Below are 15914 nucleotides of genomic sequence, written 5' to 3'. Positions count from 1 at the left end.
AGCCCAGGAGTTCAAGGTTGCAGTGAGCTACAATGATGCCATTGTACTCCAGCACGGGTGACAAAGCAAGACACTTCTCTTAAAAAAACAAAAAACAAAAAAAACCCCCAAAAACTAGAGGCAGAATGATGAATGCCACAATGACCTACACACTTTCCATAGGAGATCCTTAAATTTGATTCTAAGCTTTTAAACCACCAATATGAAAAAGGTATCTGACCAAGTAAGACATTCAAAAGTAAATAAACTACACAATAATACACAGGAAAATTCAAAGCTTGTTAGTAGTCTGACAGGGTCTCATAAAGAAGAAAATACCTAATGGAATAAACAACTTTGATAACAAACTGACAACAGATTCAAATAAGATAGTTTCTCATGACGACCTTTACTACAGGCTGATGGTGTCAGTGTAACTGAGTAAAAGCAATTCCTTTAGGGGGCAAGGTTTAGGCCGGGTTTAGGCCGGGCGTGGTGGCTCACGCCTGTAATCCTAGCCCTCTGGGAGGCTGAGGCAGGTGGATCGCTTGAGGTCAGGAGTTCGAGACCAGCCTGAGTAAGACCCCGTCTCTACTAAAAATAGAAATAAAAATTATCTGGACAACTAAAAATATATATAGAAAAAATTAGCCGGGCATGGTGGCGCATGCCTGTAGTCCCAGCTACTTGGGAGGCTGAGGCAGTAGGATTGCTTAAGCCCAGGAGTTTGAGGTTGCTGTGAGCTAGGCTGATGCCACGGCACTCACTCTAGCCCGGGCAACAAAGTGAGACTCTGTCTCAAAAAAAAAAAAAAAGACCCTGTTTAGGTACTCTGGTCTCTATCAATATGGCTTGATTCAGAGGTGAATTTCAGATGATCTGTAAGAACAGTGCTACCTTGTACCCTGTAAGCAATTCTCCCTAAACACTTTAATCTCAGTCAAATTTTGATAAATACTGAGAGGTGATGAGATTGGGTTTGCACTCTGACAAGAACCCAAAACACAGCTGAACTGTGCTGCCTATTAAATACAAACACATGGGCAATGGAGATAGGGTTTAGAACTTGTGAAAACAATGGAAACTACCAAAGACACTTGCTTGAATATTTACAAGTAAGCAGAGAGGAAGCAAGGCCAAAATTCTCTTTAGAAATTATTTTGACAGAATGTGAATTGCTCCAATCTGTCCTTCTATGTGATCACTTAAAGTTTAAAATTAAAAAATGAAACAGTGCAAAGAGAAAAAAAAAAGAAAAAATTGTTTTGAATTCATCTTAACAGAGATACAAATGGGTTAATCAAGGATCTAGACACAAGAAGTCTAGAATGCTCAATACAAATAATATCAAATAACCAGCTGGGTGTAGTGGTTCATGCCTGTAATCCTAGCACTCTGGGAGGGTGAAGCAGGAGGACTGCTTGAGGCCAGGAGTTTGAGACCAGCCTGGGTAACAAATCAAGACCCTATCTCTACAAAAAAGAAAAAAAAAAAATTAGCTGGGCATGACTGCTTGAGCCCAGGAGTTTGAGGCTGCAGTGAGCTATGAGCACACCACTGAACTCCAGCCTGGGCAACAGAGCAAGACCCCTTCTCCAACAAATAAATAAATAACCACTGATGCTTATGGAAATTGCTTTGATTCAAGCAAAGGAAGATGCTTAAGAAAGTTTTTAAAAAAATACTTCAAAAAGTTCTTATAAATTTTTAAAAGATGTAAAAATAGAAAAAATGACAGCTTAAAACTAGACAAAATTCTATGAAATGGTTTTAAATTTTGATAATATACCATTAAAGAGAGATGAAGAGAGAAAAATGATAAATTGAATATCTGAATCAGATTCCACGTACAGATACAATCTTAACTCTCATAGCCTGTTAAATCTAGCTTGTTCTGGCCTAAATCATGACAGACTGATAATCATTATACAGTTACATTAGAAAAAGTAATTACTTCGATTTCTGTAGATCTAAAATGACGAACCTATCTTTAAAGTGAGTCACCACATTCCTGAATTCAGAATCCATCTAAACCTCTTTTCTTCTGACCAAAAATATCAAATGATTCCAAGGAGGGCCAAAAATATCAAATAATTTAAGCACTTTAAAATTATCTCCAAGAGGCCAGGCACGGTGGCTCAGGCCTGTAATCTTGGCACTTTGGGAGGTCAAGGTGGAAGGACTGCTTGAGGTCAGGAGTTCCAGACCAGCCTGAGCAATACAGCAAGACTCTGTCTCTACAAAACATAGAAAAATTAGCTGGGCGTGGTGGCGCAGGCCTGTGGTTCCAGCTTTCAGGAGACTGAAGCAGGCTTGCTTGAGCCTCGGTGTTTGAAGTTGCAGTGAGCTATGACAACACCACTGCCCTCTACCCTGGGCAATAGAGTGAGACCCTATCTCAAAAAATAAATAAATAAAAATTTAAAAGTAAATAAAATAATCTCCAAGAGAAAGGCAATCACTCTAGAAGGTAGAACAACACATGAAACTTTGTTGAGGCATCTACCATCTCCACATGGTACTTTTATTTGAAAGCTGGAATGAAGTCACCCAGAAGGAGGTACTACTATCAATGTCATTCTCACATAAGTATGTCCTTAATTAACACTTAAGAGTCTATGTTAAATTTTCATGAATCATCATGAAAACTGGAGTCAGCCAAATCATTTAAAAGCCATACAACCAGCTACAGTTCAGGGAAACATGTTAGGCATTGTTTTAATATTTTAACAGGATCTAAAGGCTGTAACGCTTTCAGTTAAACTCTCTCCCTTCCAAAACAAAACAAAACAAAAAAAGACAAACCAACCTCTCATTTTTCCCAGATTTCTTACCTGTGTTGCCAAACTCAACACCTGCTGGACCAGCTCCTGTGTTTCTGATGGTTTCTTGAGAAACAGCTTCACTATGGCAGTAAGCAGAGTGAGCTGCACCTAAACAAACATAATTTGATAAAGTGAAAGAATGGCATTGGCATTATTCCCTGCCATCATCTCCAAAGTGGTGTTTCCCCAACTATGAATTATTATGGGGCTTTTCTGATATTGGTTAAAAGACAAAAGGTTAAAACTCAGCCAATATCAACAACAGCAGTCAAAAGCATTCATCTGAAACACAGAGGTATTCAATTGAAAGCTCACTAGCCTCCTATCCTCAAAATGTATTTTTGGCACCAAAAATTGATTGTTTCTGGGACAGATAATTATCTGTATTTCTTAAGGTACATATTAACACATAGATGGTGATAAAACCGGTTCCTGACCAAGTCTTTTATTATTTACTTCTACTAAAAGAATTTTGGGGGAATTATGGAATCATCTGTCACATGGGGCAAGAATCAAGACAGTAGAATTATGTCAGAACACAGTCAATTAAGAGTAGGCTGCTAAACCACAAAGCTACTGGCTTGTATATATTCCTTGTATTAGGTCTATTAAAATTACTATGGTGGATCATAAACATGAACTTCTACTTGCCATGAGTACAAACACCAGGGGAAAAAGGCTTAATAATTTATCTGCGTCTCTGGAACCATGGCTTTAATTCTGGTAGGAGTGATGGACGGAAGATGGGAAGGAGTTTAATCATCCACAGAAAATCTCTTCTAACCCCACCGCAGCCCCAGGTGAAAATCTCTGCTGTCATGAGCCCCTGCCATTACTAACAAAACTGTGTAATCATCCTTATCCGACAGAAAATAAAAAGTGATAACTACTGCTCTAAGCCAGTGGTTGCCAAAGTGTGGCTCTGGAGCAGCAGCAGCATTCTGAACCTTTTAAGAAATGCACATAGTTAGGCCCATCTCAGACCAAACTGAGTCAGATACTCTGAAGGGTGAGGTCCAGCAACTTGTGTAACGAGCCCTCCAGGTATTTCTAATGCTCATTAAAGTTTGAGAACCACTGGTCTAAGTTACACAGGTTTGATACACTAGAAATCAGGACAACTGAAAAGGTTCATCCCTTTTGGGAAAAAAATGAACACACAATATAGAAATACATACACAGACCCAGAAGAAATTTTTACTTTTTCTCAAATCTTCCCAGAGAGATCTAGGATTAATGGGATAGATTAGAACTTACCTGGGTGCTTTCATCGTGAAAACCTTCTAGAAAGCTCTCTAGTAACTCATCTGCATTGTCAATTCTTTCAGCATATTCTCCCACAATCCAAATCATAGCTGCTCGAGCATCTGGCTCATCCAGCGAGTCTAAGTTCTCACATAGAGTGGCAATGATGCTTTCATACCTGATATTAAAAAATGGACTATGGTTACTGAAGGCAAAACTAAGAACAGTATTTAATAGTGAGGCTAAAGGCAAAACCACAAACAAGGGAACCTACACCAAACTGCCAAACTATAAACTATACTCTATTTTAGTCTAGAGAATGTATAGGTTTTAAGTCAGAAGACTCATAAAATGTCTTTAAAAAAATTTTTTTAAGAGGCAGGGTCTTGCTCTGTTGCCCAGGCTAGAGTGTAGTGGCGCAAACTTAGCACACTGCAACTTCAAACTCCTGGGCTGAAGTGATCCTCCCACTTCAGCCTCTCAAGTAGCTGAGACTACAGGCATGAGCCACATTGCCCAGTTTATGAAAGATTACAAATGTTTTAAATTTCCCTGCAATTATGTTTTAATAACTAGAACATAAACCTTTATAAAAACTCATAAGATGTTCTTTTTACAAGGAAAAATTAACCCATTGTGTAAGATAATACCACTACCTTGTATTTCTTTTTCTAAAAAAAATTTTTGAGTGATTTTACTTTTTTTTTAATTTCAGAATATTACGGAGGTACAAACATATGGTTATATAAATTGCTTTTGTACCATTTGAATCAAAGTTAACAATCTTTCTTATGAGTAGATCAGAGAATTTTCCTATTATTTCATTTTGCCTGGTAGAGAAGAACAGAAATTTCAATTTATTTTTAAGCAAAAGAAATTAGACAACAGTGTCCAGACTAGAAATGGTAATTGTCCCTCAATCCACCTATCTCTCATTTTTATAAAAGAGATATTCTTTGTGTTCTCTCTTTTCAAGATACCCTCGCTAATGACTTGTTTCTCCAAAGAAACAATTCAAATACTTGCTTTTACAGATCTATAGCTCTCTCATATTTTCTATGTTGAATCCATCTCCTTGTGTGATATAGTTTTAAACATCAGAATGGCACTGTAAAATAAATTAGATGTGGACAACTGAATAGTATACTTAAGAATCTCCCGTACTTCCAGTGAATAAACCGGGCTCTTGATTGTTTTCTTACAAGTAAACTGTCATAACCCCTTATTAACATAAACCAGAAATGGACGCATTTCCCTGCCAATAATATTAAGATACATGTCTCCATTTTTAATCAAGAAGTTTAAAAACTAGGTGCAGCAGCATGCACCTGTATTTCCAGCTACTTGGGAGGCTGAGGCAAGTGGATCACTTGAGCCCAGTAGCTGGAGTATAGCCTGGGCAACACAGTGAGACTCCATCTCTTTAAAAAATAATAATAATAATTAATTAAAAAACAAGAAGTTTAGAAACCCAACCCTCCTCTTTCCTGGGAGAGTGGTAAAAGTATATTTCCTAAAATACTGTTTCTAAAATTTAAAAAAAATATATACAATGCTTAATAAACCACTACCTTGCCAAAATATTTCTACTAATTCTTGAGCCTACCACTAAGCTAACTTACTATAAGTTGCTTCATTTAACACTATCTTTAAAGATTAATCAGAAGCTTTGGCATAAGACATCTCTACGACTGTAAGGCAAAATGAGATTTAGGATGCTTACAAGACCAGCTCTTACTTCACTTGCAGATTCCTTAATACTTATTTTCAAAATCAAACCTAAAAAATTATTTTTGCTTCATAAACTAAGAGGCCTAAACCTAGAAAATTTGTAGAGTGAAAATATAGATTTTGCATATCTGTACAACAGCAGCTTTAACAATTCAGAAAAGACCTAAGATTGATAATTTGTTATGTGTTCTGTAATTTTCCCCAACACAGTAGGTAACATGCAAAGTGAACAGCACACCCACTATGTTCCTGGTTTTCATGGCAGGGTATGATTTTACCATCCAAACTGAGACATTTCTGAGAAAAAGGCATACAATCATTAATTATGTTTGGATAACAGGCATAAACTGAGATTATACCCAGACAACCTGGAATATATAGGAATCCTGTTTAATGGTAATTGCCATCAAAGAATCTGGTTATGCTAACTTTAATACATGCCAATAGACAAAGCATATTTAAGCAGAGCTTCAATTCTTCTAAGAGAAAGAAAGCAGATTGAAAACTCAGGCTTTAATCCCTGTGCTAACCACTTTATGTTTCTGATTTTTAATACAGTATTCTATTATTCACATTTAAAAGAATAATTCTTATCTAGTCAATTTCAAAGTACCTTACTTAAACATTTCCTAAATGATGTGAGGAAGAGAGGCAGAAGTATTTGGACATACTTGTTGGGGTATTTGCGGAAGATGTCCCTGATGACAACAATTGCCTCTTGGACAACATAATTTACTTTGGTCTGGATTAGATCAAGCAATGTGCTTACACAGCGCTCTGCAGATTGCTAGAAAGAGGAACATAAAAAATGAGAAGTCAGATGATCTATCCAATCATATTACCCCAACATAAAAATCTTGAAACATACAGGTACATCAACTAAGCTAAATGATCAGGCACTTAATTTCACCAAGGTATACTAGAAGCTAGGCTATCCGATATAAATATACAGAAGTTCTAGATATATCACAAATTTTACTCATTATAAAATATGTTGACAAATGAGTCAGTTCAAATGAAAAGAGTAGATAGCCAGGAGAATAGAAATGAAAAAAAAAAAAAACAATAAACCAACATAGGAGAAAAGAATAAGAATTAAGGAATAAGTGAAAGTAGGAAGTCTTACTACCTAGATTAACCAAGAAGAAAAGAGAGAGGATTCAAAACAAGCTCAATCAGAAATGAAAAAGGAGACATTACAACTGGATACCACAGAAATACAAAAGATCATCCAAGACTACCACGAACACCTCTATGCATAAAAACTAGAAAAATCTAGAGGAAATGAATATATTTTTGGACACACACAACCTCCCAAGCTTGAATCAGAAAGAAATAGAAATCCTGAACACACCATTATGGAGTAGTGAGATTGGTTCAGTAATAAAAATAACTCCCAACAAAAAAAACCCAGGACCAGAAAGATTCACAGCTGAATTCTACCAGACCTGCAAAGAAAAAGTGGCACCTACCCTAGTGAAACTGTTCCATAACATTGAGAAGGGAATCCTCCCTAACTCATTCTACAAAGCCAGGATCACTTTGACACCAAAGCCAGGAAAGAACATAACAAAAAAGAAAACCACAGACCAATATCCTTCATGAACACAGATGTAAAAATCTTCAACAAAATGCCAGCAAACCAAATCCAACAGCACAGCAAAAAGATAATTCACCACTATCAAGAGGGTTTCATCCAAGGGATGCAAGGATGGTTCAACACATACAAATCAATCAATGTGATTCGCTACATAAACAGAATTGAAAACAAAAACTGTATGATTCTGTCAATAAATGCAAAAAAGCATTTGATAAAACCCAGGTCAGGTGCAATGGCTCATGCCTGTAATCCTAGCACTCTGGGCGGCAGAGGCAGGAGGACTGCTTGACCTCAGGAGTTCAAGATCAGCCTGAGCAAGAGCAACACCCCATCTCTACAAAAAACAGAAAAATTAGCCAGGCATGGTGGCACATGCCTATAGTCCCAGCTACTCAGGAGGCTGAGGCAGGAGCATCACTTGGCCCCAGGAGTTTGAGGTTGCAGTGAGTTATGATGACGCCACTGCACAATAGCTGGGGTAACAGCACAAGACTCTGTCTTAAAAAACATATATATTCAGCAAGCTTCATGATAAAAACCCTCAATGAACTAAGCAGAGAAGGAATATACTTCAAAATAATAAAAGCCATATATGACAAACCTACAGCCAACAACATAGTGAATGAGGTAAAAGTTGAAGGCATTCCCCATAAGAACTGGAGCAAGACAAGGTTGCCCACTTTCACCTCTTCTATTTAACATAGCACTGGAAGTCCTAGCTAGAGCAATCAGGCAAGAAAAAGAAATAAAGGGCATCCAAATCAGGAAAGAGGTCAAACTACCCGTTTGTCAATGATATAATCTTATATCTAGAAAACCCTAAAGACTCTACCAGAAGACTCCTAGAATTGATAAATTTAGTAGAGCTTCAGGTTTCAAAATTAATGTACACAAATCAGTAGCATTTCTAAACACTAATAACAGCCAAGCTGAGAATCAAATCAAGAACTCAATACCATTTACAATAGCTGCAAAAAACAAAAACAAAACCATAGGAATATACTTAGCCAAGGAGATGAAAGATCTCTACAAGGAGAACTACAAAACACTGATGAAAGAAATTGTAAATGACACAAACAAATGGGAAAACATCCCATGCTCATGGATTGGAAGAATCAACATTGCTAAAATGTCCACATTGCCCAAAGTGATTTACGGATTCAATGCAATTCCCATCAAAACACCAATGTCACTTTTTATAGAATTAGAAAAAACAATTCTAAAGTTCATATGGAAGAAAAAAAGAGCCTGAATAGTCAAAGCAATCCTAACCCAAAAGAACAAACCTGGAGGTATCACATTACCCGACTTCAAATTATGCTACAAGCAGCCTATAGTAACCAAAACAGCAATGACACTGGTATAAAAAAAGATACACAGATCAATGAAACAGCATAGAGAACCCAGAAATAAAACTATGTACCTATAACCAACTGATCTTCGACAAAGCAGACAAAAACTTACACTGGGGAAAGGATGCCCCATTCAATGAATGGTGCTGGGAAAATTGGATAGCCACATGCAGAAGAATGAAACTGGATCACTCTCTCTCATCATATATAAAAATTAATGCAAAATAGATTAAAGACTTAAAATGTAAGACCTGAAACCATAAAAATTCTAGAAGAAAACTTAGGAAATTGATACAGGCAACAAATTTATGACTAAGATCGCAAAAGCAAATATAACAAAAAAATAAATAAATGGGACTTAAACTAAAAAGTTTCTGCACAGCAAAAGAAATAATCAGAGTAAACAAACAACCTACAAAATAGGAGAAAATATTCGCAAATTATACATCCGAAAAAGGACTCCAGAATCTACAAGGAACTCAAACCAGCAAGAAAAAAACAAATAACCCCATTAAAAAGTGGGCAAAAGACATGACCAGATTTTTTTTCAAAACAAGATAGACAAATGGCCAAGAAACATGTGAAAAAATGCTCAACATCACTAATCATCAGGGAAATGAAAATTAAAACCACAATGAGATACCCACCTTAACCCTGTCAGAATGGCATTAAAAAGTCAAAAACTGATAGATGTGGTGAAAAGGGAATGCTTATATGGTGTTCGGTGGGAATGTAAATTAGTACAACCTCTATGGAAAACAGTATGGAGATTCCTCAAAGTACTAAAACTAGACCTACCATTTGATCCAGCAATTCCACTACTGGGAGCTCAGGCAGTGATGTGAGTGATAGGGAGCACAGATCAAACTGCGCTTGGTTGGGGTAGACAAGCTAGAAACCGATATGCCCTCTAAGATCAGAGAGGCTCTTCAAGAGGCCTTCAGAGTAAAGGCGAACCTCCTGCCCTAAAGCAGAAAACTGCTAGGCAACAGCTCTGCCTATGTATACGGAAGTCCTAGTCAACCTTTATTACCTCATTCTTAAATATAAATGAGCTGCATTTTACTGTAGGTAGGGTATATATTGCAATTAAAAGATTATATGTATAGATATGCAACCATCAACATAAAATACCTCAAATAATTAAATTCAAAGGGCATAAAACAAAAAACTAATTAATAATTCATATCCTCAGAGATTCAAGAAGCTCTTGCAACCACAAAAAAAGGAATGCTATGAAAAAAGTACCAATAATAAGAAACTGCCACGAAGGGTGGCTGTCTGGAACAATGTGCAGAGACCAAGAAAGCAATCACCAGACAGGAGCAACAAAGGACAGAGACTGCGAAAAAGAAGAATCTAGGACAAGAGGTGGTTTACAGATTTGATATTATGCTTAAGGAGCTGGAAGAAGACAGGGATGAAATGAAGACATACAATGTAAGGAAAAAAAGGCAATTAAAGAAACTCCAGAAAAAACAAAAGGCTTTATAAGAAAGAAAATACAATCATTTGTATTGTATTGGCCCCACATATTTACATAGTCATAATATGCATAAGTTTTACAAGTCTATAGGTGACAGAATAAGAAACAAAGGCATTATTTCAATTTACCAAGATAACTGATATAGAAACAAAAAAACCTCATGATGTAACTACACTGGAAAACAGGAGAGAGAAAAGGGAATGGTGGCTATATGAACTAAGCTTCTTATAGCAGAAAGTTAATACAAAAAGTCTGTAATTGGTAAATCAATAAATAATAGCATAAGAACATTATTTAGAGAAATGGAAGTACAGTCATCTCTTGGTATCCATGAAGGATTGGTTCCAGAGCCCCCCTGTGGATACTAAAATCCATGGATGCTCAAGTCCTTTACATAAAATGGTGTCATATTTGCATAAAACCTAGGCACATTCTCCCATATACTTCCTCCTTCCCAATTCTCTGAATATTTTTCATCTACAGGTAGTTGAATCCATGGATGTGCAACCCACAGATATGGAGGGCCAACTGTAAACAAAGCAATGAGTAAAAATAGAGTTAAAAATGATTCCCTCTGGAAAGAGGGTCTAGGTAGGGGAGGGAGGGACCACAGACACTGCTTTTCATCAAAAATTCTTTAATATTTTAACTGTGTGCTTTATTATTTTGATAAACGTTAAAAATGTACTTTAAAGAAAAAGTGAAGAAAACATTCAGGATCCTCTGATCACAATGACCATCAGACACTTGCCTCCACCTTGATGGCACATCGTCCAATGGCCCGCACAGCTTTGCGAACAAAGTCAACATCCACCTCTGTGGCATACTCCTTCAATTCTGCGAGAACCTGTTAAAAATCCAGAAAGTGGATAATCATTAAGGATTCTCAAATAGCAATCTCATGGCCTAGCTTCCTCTGAAGCCCAGACTGTAATTAAAATTCAAATCATCATAAACTTGAGTCTACTTAAGGTCTGACCTGAGCAATGTTGGCCTGAGAAGCCAAACGAATCATGATGTCCAACTTCTCTAGTTTAACATAGATGGGATCATTGTACTTCACAAAGAAGACTTTAATTTCCTGCTTCAAGATTTCAGGCCTGTGGTACACAGAAACACAAGAAAGGAAGGTGAAGGCATATACTGATATATCCTTTTGAATCTGTATTAATATCTAATCTCTGCCCTCCTCCCACTCCCCCCAGGGAAAAAAAAATATACAAACTTCCTCTATACCTCTCTATTCTTATCAGTTCCATTTGGCAGACTATTTTCGTCCTTTTTAAGCATCAGGGTACACACTGCCCCAAAGAACTGCTAGAACACAACAACAATCTGGCTCTAAACTATAGCCTAAACCATATCAAGCAGCCACCAAACAGTATAACAGAAAGAGAACCTTCAGAAAACAAACTGGATTGTAGAGAACACCAGGTATTTATTAATATTATAGGAACACTCTAATATCAACTGTTAGCCTCCTGATCCTGGGCAAGTTGTTCTGCCATATAACATTTTCATTTTTGTTCATTAAAAAGAGATTAACACCGGCCTATTTGACATTGATATTATTAAGCTTAATTCAAAATTACAAACACTTTAATCACCAATGCACTATTTCCTAACCTTTTCTGGACAATTAGGTTGATGTTCCTTAGGGCGACATATTGCACTTCTGGTTCCCCAGACAGCAAAGTGACAAGAGGAGGGGCTAACTTCTTCAGCAGCATATTGTAGTAGTCAGAGTCCTTGGGTAACAACTCCAGAAATTTCATTAGGACTTTTACTGCTGAAAGCACCACTGCTGAGTTGGCATGGGATAGCCGGGGAGTTACCCGCTCACAGATGCTAAGGGCAGAAAAGGAAAATTAACATCTTGAATTATAATTTCTTTGCTCAATCCATTCTATAAGGTAATGTGTCAGAGTCCCATGGCCCAAGTATCAAGAAATTAAAGAGTCAGTTAGAAAAGTCAAAGCTCCATGCTTAGGTAAAATTGGGATCCACCACTGCAGAAGCCTCATTCCCAGCAAACTACAGACAAAGCAAGGGACATCAGAAGACTTTAGGAAACCACCAGTAAGGCATGTTCAAACTGGAACAAACTAGTAATACCCCCAAACACTTGAGCTCACACCATTTACCTTTTTGTTTTACAGTCCTCTTTTTCTCCCCATATTATGTTAGGTCTCCCTGCCTCACAGCCCATTTCTACTCAACCTACAGGAAGTCAAATTAAGCATTCTGAGAATTATTTCATACTGACAGATATCAACTCAGCTGTAACTAAAGGTTTCATTGGAAGATAGAGGAGGAGGTGGGTTAGCAGGGAAAATACTTCAAACCCCCTGCCTTCAGGATAATAAGTGAATCTCTGAAAGGGTTTGGTTGGTTTGTTCCTGAAAACAGCAGAACACCATTGCAATATTCTCCCAACTTCTTCCCCTTCTAGCTCCTGCCACCTATACTTATATGCTTCATGAAATCTTGGATAATTATCTGTTGATCATTCGTTAGAAATTAACCTAATTTTGAGTATTCTTAGGCAATATGTATAGTTAGTTTACTATATTAAGTTAAGGATACAGGATAAGTAGGCTACGTTTCTCTTTCTTGCTCTTACATTCACTTAAGCTGACTCCTGACCTCCTTCAGGTCTTTATACAAATACTACTTTCTCGGTAAGGCCTTCCCTGGCCATCCTTTTTGTATTTTATATATTTCTTATTTTTATTTTTTTTAGAGACAGGGTCTCACTCTGTTACCTAGGCTGGAGTGCAGTAGCATGATCACAGCTCACTGTAACCTCACACTCCCAGGCTCAAGTGATCCTCCTGTCTCAATCTCCCAAATAGCTGGGACTACAGGCACATGCCACCATGCTTGGCTAATTTTTTTTTTTTCTACAAAGACAGGATCTCACTATGTTGTTTAGGCTCCTGGCCAACCTTTTAAAAAAATACAACCCCTCACCCCCAAATGCCCAGCATTTCTTAGATCTCTCCCCTACTTTATCTTTTTTGTCAGCACTTATCACATCTAACAAATTATATATTATATATACTCCTACCCACATCCCTCAGAATAAGTGCTCCATGAGGGCCATGATTTTTGTCGGTCCATTGCTGTATCTCCAGGGCCTACAACAGTGCCTGGCACACAGCATGTGCTTAATAAATATTTGCTGAGTGAATGAATGAATTAGTTTGATGTCAATGACCAATGGAAAATAAAATTCTCAGTAAAGTTCTTTCCAGAATATATTTGTACTTTCAATGATGGAAAGAAATTACCAGGGTGACCTTTAGTTCAGTCTAGAGGGAACAATTTCCCAGACAAGTGAAGAACACTTACATTCTAGTAGCTTGGAAATCAGCTTCAGCCAGGCAAGGAAGGTTCTTATCTACCATAATTAAAATATTCCAAATTTAATGAAGAGCCAACATTTCTTCAGAAGTACTTTGCCTAGTATAGTGCCTATATACACAAAATGCTCAATAAAAATTAGGGATAATTTCACCTTTGTAAACTAAAATGTGTGTATATGCAGATGAAATGTAGTAGTCAATTTCTGATAGTCAAAGAAAATTTGCAATGCCAAGGTGGTAAAGGGCTGAGGAAAACAATCTAGGCAGCCTTCCAAAATCTTTTCCAAACTCAGACTGACATGATTTCTATATCTAATGGGAAGCAACATATATTTTGCTGACTTTACCATACTTTCTCTAGTATTCAATTATAGGTATAGCTCAGCTCAATGACTAATACGAAACCACTTACTAAGTATCTAACAGAATGAAAAGTTTGTCACTACAAAGAGACTTCGATATCCTTTGTTTGCGAGATAGCCAGGCACTGCTGTATGGGAAATGTGCAAGAAAGATTTTAGCAGAAGTAACTGTACTATTCAAATAAGAAATGAAAAACACGTATTTCTTAGAGCTATTTTTTACATGGTTTACTCCACCACCTAAATGTTCCTAAATTCAATGAGGAAAATACCTTGGAGATAGCAATATCTACCCCACAAGCCACTGACCTACTTCAGCATAAGAGATTTACTCTAACGGCAGATTCTAGAATTTATTGAATCAGGCAAGACTCTCAGATACTTTCGAGGAAAGCAGACTGACCTCTGGGCCTCCCGGTCATCTTTAGGGTTGTAATTAGAAAGGCAGTCCAGGATGAAAATCTGGCCCCATTCAGTGCACTCATTCAAGGCTGTCAGCAGCTTATTAATGTTCTGTGGGTTCAGATCAAGTAAGTTGCTGTTTGGGTGAGACTCACTGATTTCAGATAATGCTGCTACAGCATTAGCCACCACCTGGGAAAGAAGCAAATATGACCTTGATTCACCAAGAAAAGTACAACAATAGACACACACTTAATCAACCTTCCCTGGATCACTTCACAGATGTCAACCCATAACCATTCCTGAACATTTTACCTAGTCAGATAGAAACAGATAAATTGCTTTCAAAACATATATTAAACCACCAATGACAGTAGATATAGCTTCCTAGTGGTCAGGCAACCCAGAATTAAAATAATTCATATATTAGTAGAGTCACACATGATTTAATATTAAAACATACATTAACCATTTTAACAGTATTCAAAATCATCAATAAAAATCAAGACATATGAACAGCATATGAAAAACAGTGAAGTACACATATGAAATATGTATATTAGGCAACAGAGAAAAATATAGGCAAAATAATTTTATAGAGGTTTGCAGTGGTGTATATATGGGGGTAGGCGAGGTGACACGGTCAGTCATACCACAAGTCTCAGAGTGAGAATACAGGGGCCTAGTTCACTAGCATACATAGCTAAGAGAACATATAATCCCTATAAAGTTCAGTTTCCTCATCTGAAAACTGGGGATAATTTAGTCTACCTCACAGGTTAGTTTTAGTTTGAGGATAAAATCAGATGACATATGTATAAGGGCTTTCTATAAAGCCTTATGCAAATTTAAGGGTTGGTTATATTATTAATATCATAATCCATTAAGTGTAAGTTACAGAGTTTTTCACATTCACATCTCTGAAATTTGGATGCATTTTATAATCAATGGCCTCTCAGTTTAATAGGAAGCATTTTCTTTCCTAGTAACACAAAAAAATAATAATGCATCTTACAATCAGTGGCATTAAATATTCAACAAAATATAGTATTTCAAATGTATCGTTCTTTCAAACAGTATGATAAGTGAAAAATTGCTACCTTACACAAGAAAGTACACTTGTATCCTGACTCACAGATCTGGGAATCTACTTAGTTGCCAGAAGAAAAGTCAACACTCTTTATCAAAATTACAGATTATTGCCACTATAACTAACAAATCTATAACCAATGAACATACAAAGTCATTTAAAAACTTCAAAAATGGCACAGTGGCTCACGCCTGTAATGCTAACACTATGGGAGGCTAAAGCAGGAGGACTGCTTGAGGCCAGGAGTTCAAGACCAGCCTGAGCAACAGTGAGACCCTGTATCTACAAATAATAGAAAAATTAGCTGAGTGTGGTGGCGCGTGCCTGTAGTCCCAGTTACTTGGGAGGCTGAGGCAGGAGAATCACTTGAGCCCAGGAGTCTGAGGTTGCTGTGAGCTATGACGATGCCAGTGCACTGTAGCCAGGGCAACAGAGTGAGACTCTATCTCAATAAAAAAAAAAAAAAGAAAGAAA

At 37.1% G+C, this 15914-nt stretch overlaps 1 protein-coding gene across 5 annotated transcripts in view; it reads right to left on the bottom strand.

Annotated features, from left to right (window-relative positions):
• Positions 1-15914, bottom strand: part of AP2B1 (adaptor related protein complex 2 subunit beta 1) — a 115493-nt gene that overhangs the window by 70499 nt on the left and 29080 nt on the right. For all 5 annotated transcript variants that reach the window (XM_045525501.1, XM_045525502.1, XM_045525505.1 and 2 more), the window contains exons 6-12: positions 14352-14542; positions 11845-12066; positions 11198-11318; positions 10970-11065; positions 6452-6567; positions 4062-4227; positions 2814-2912 (exon numbers count right to left, since the gene is read on the bottom strand). In XM_045525501.1, coding sequence (XP_045381457.1) covers positions 2814-2912; positions 4062-4227; positions 6452-6567; positions 10970-11065; positions 11198-11318; positions 11845-12066; positions 14352-14542 — 1011 coding nt within the window. The remainder of the gene's footprint in view (positions 1-2813; positions 2913-4061; positions 4228-6451; positions 6568-10969; positions 11066-11197; positions 11319-11844; positions 12067-14351; positions 14543-15914) is intronic.

The sequence above is a fragment of the Lemur catta genome, chromosome 15 (assembly GCF_020740605.2).
Source record: "Lemur catta isolate mLemCat1 chromosome 15, mLemCat1.pri, whole genome shotgun sequence".
NCBI classification, from domain to species: domain Eukaryota; kingdom Metazoa; phylum Chordata; class Mammalia; order Primates; family Lemuridae; genus Lemur; species Lemur catta.
Note: the sequence above shows the minus strand (reverse complement) of the source record. Positions and strands in the feature narration are given on the sequence as shown.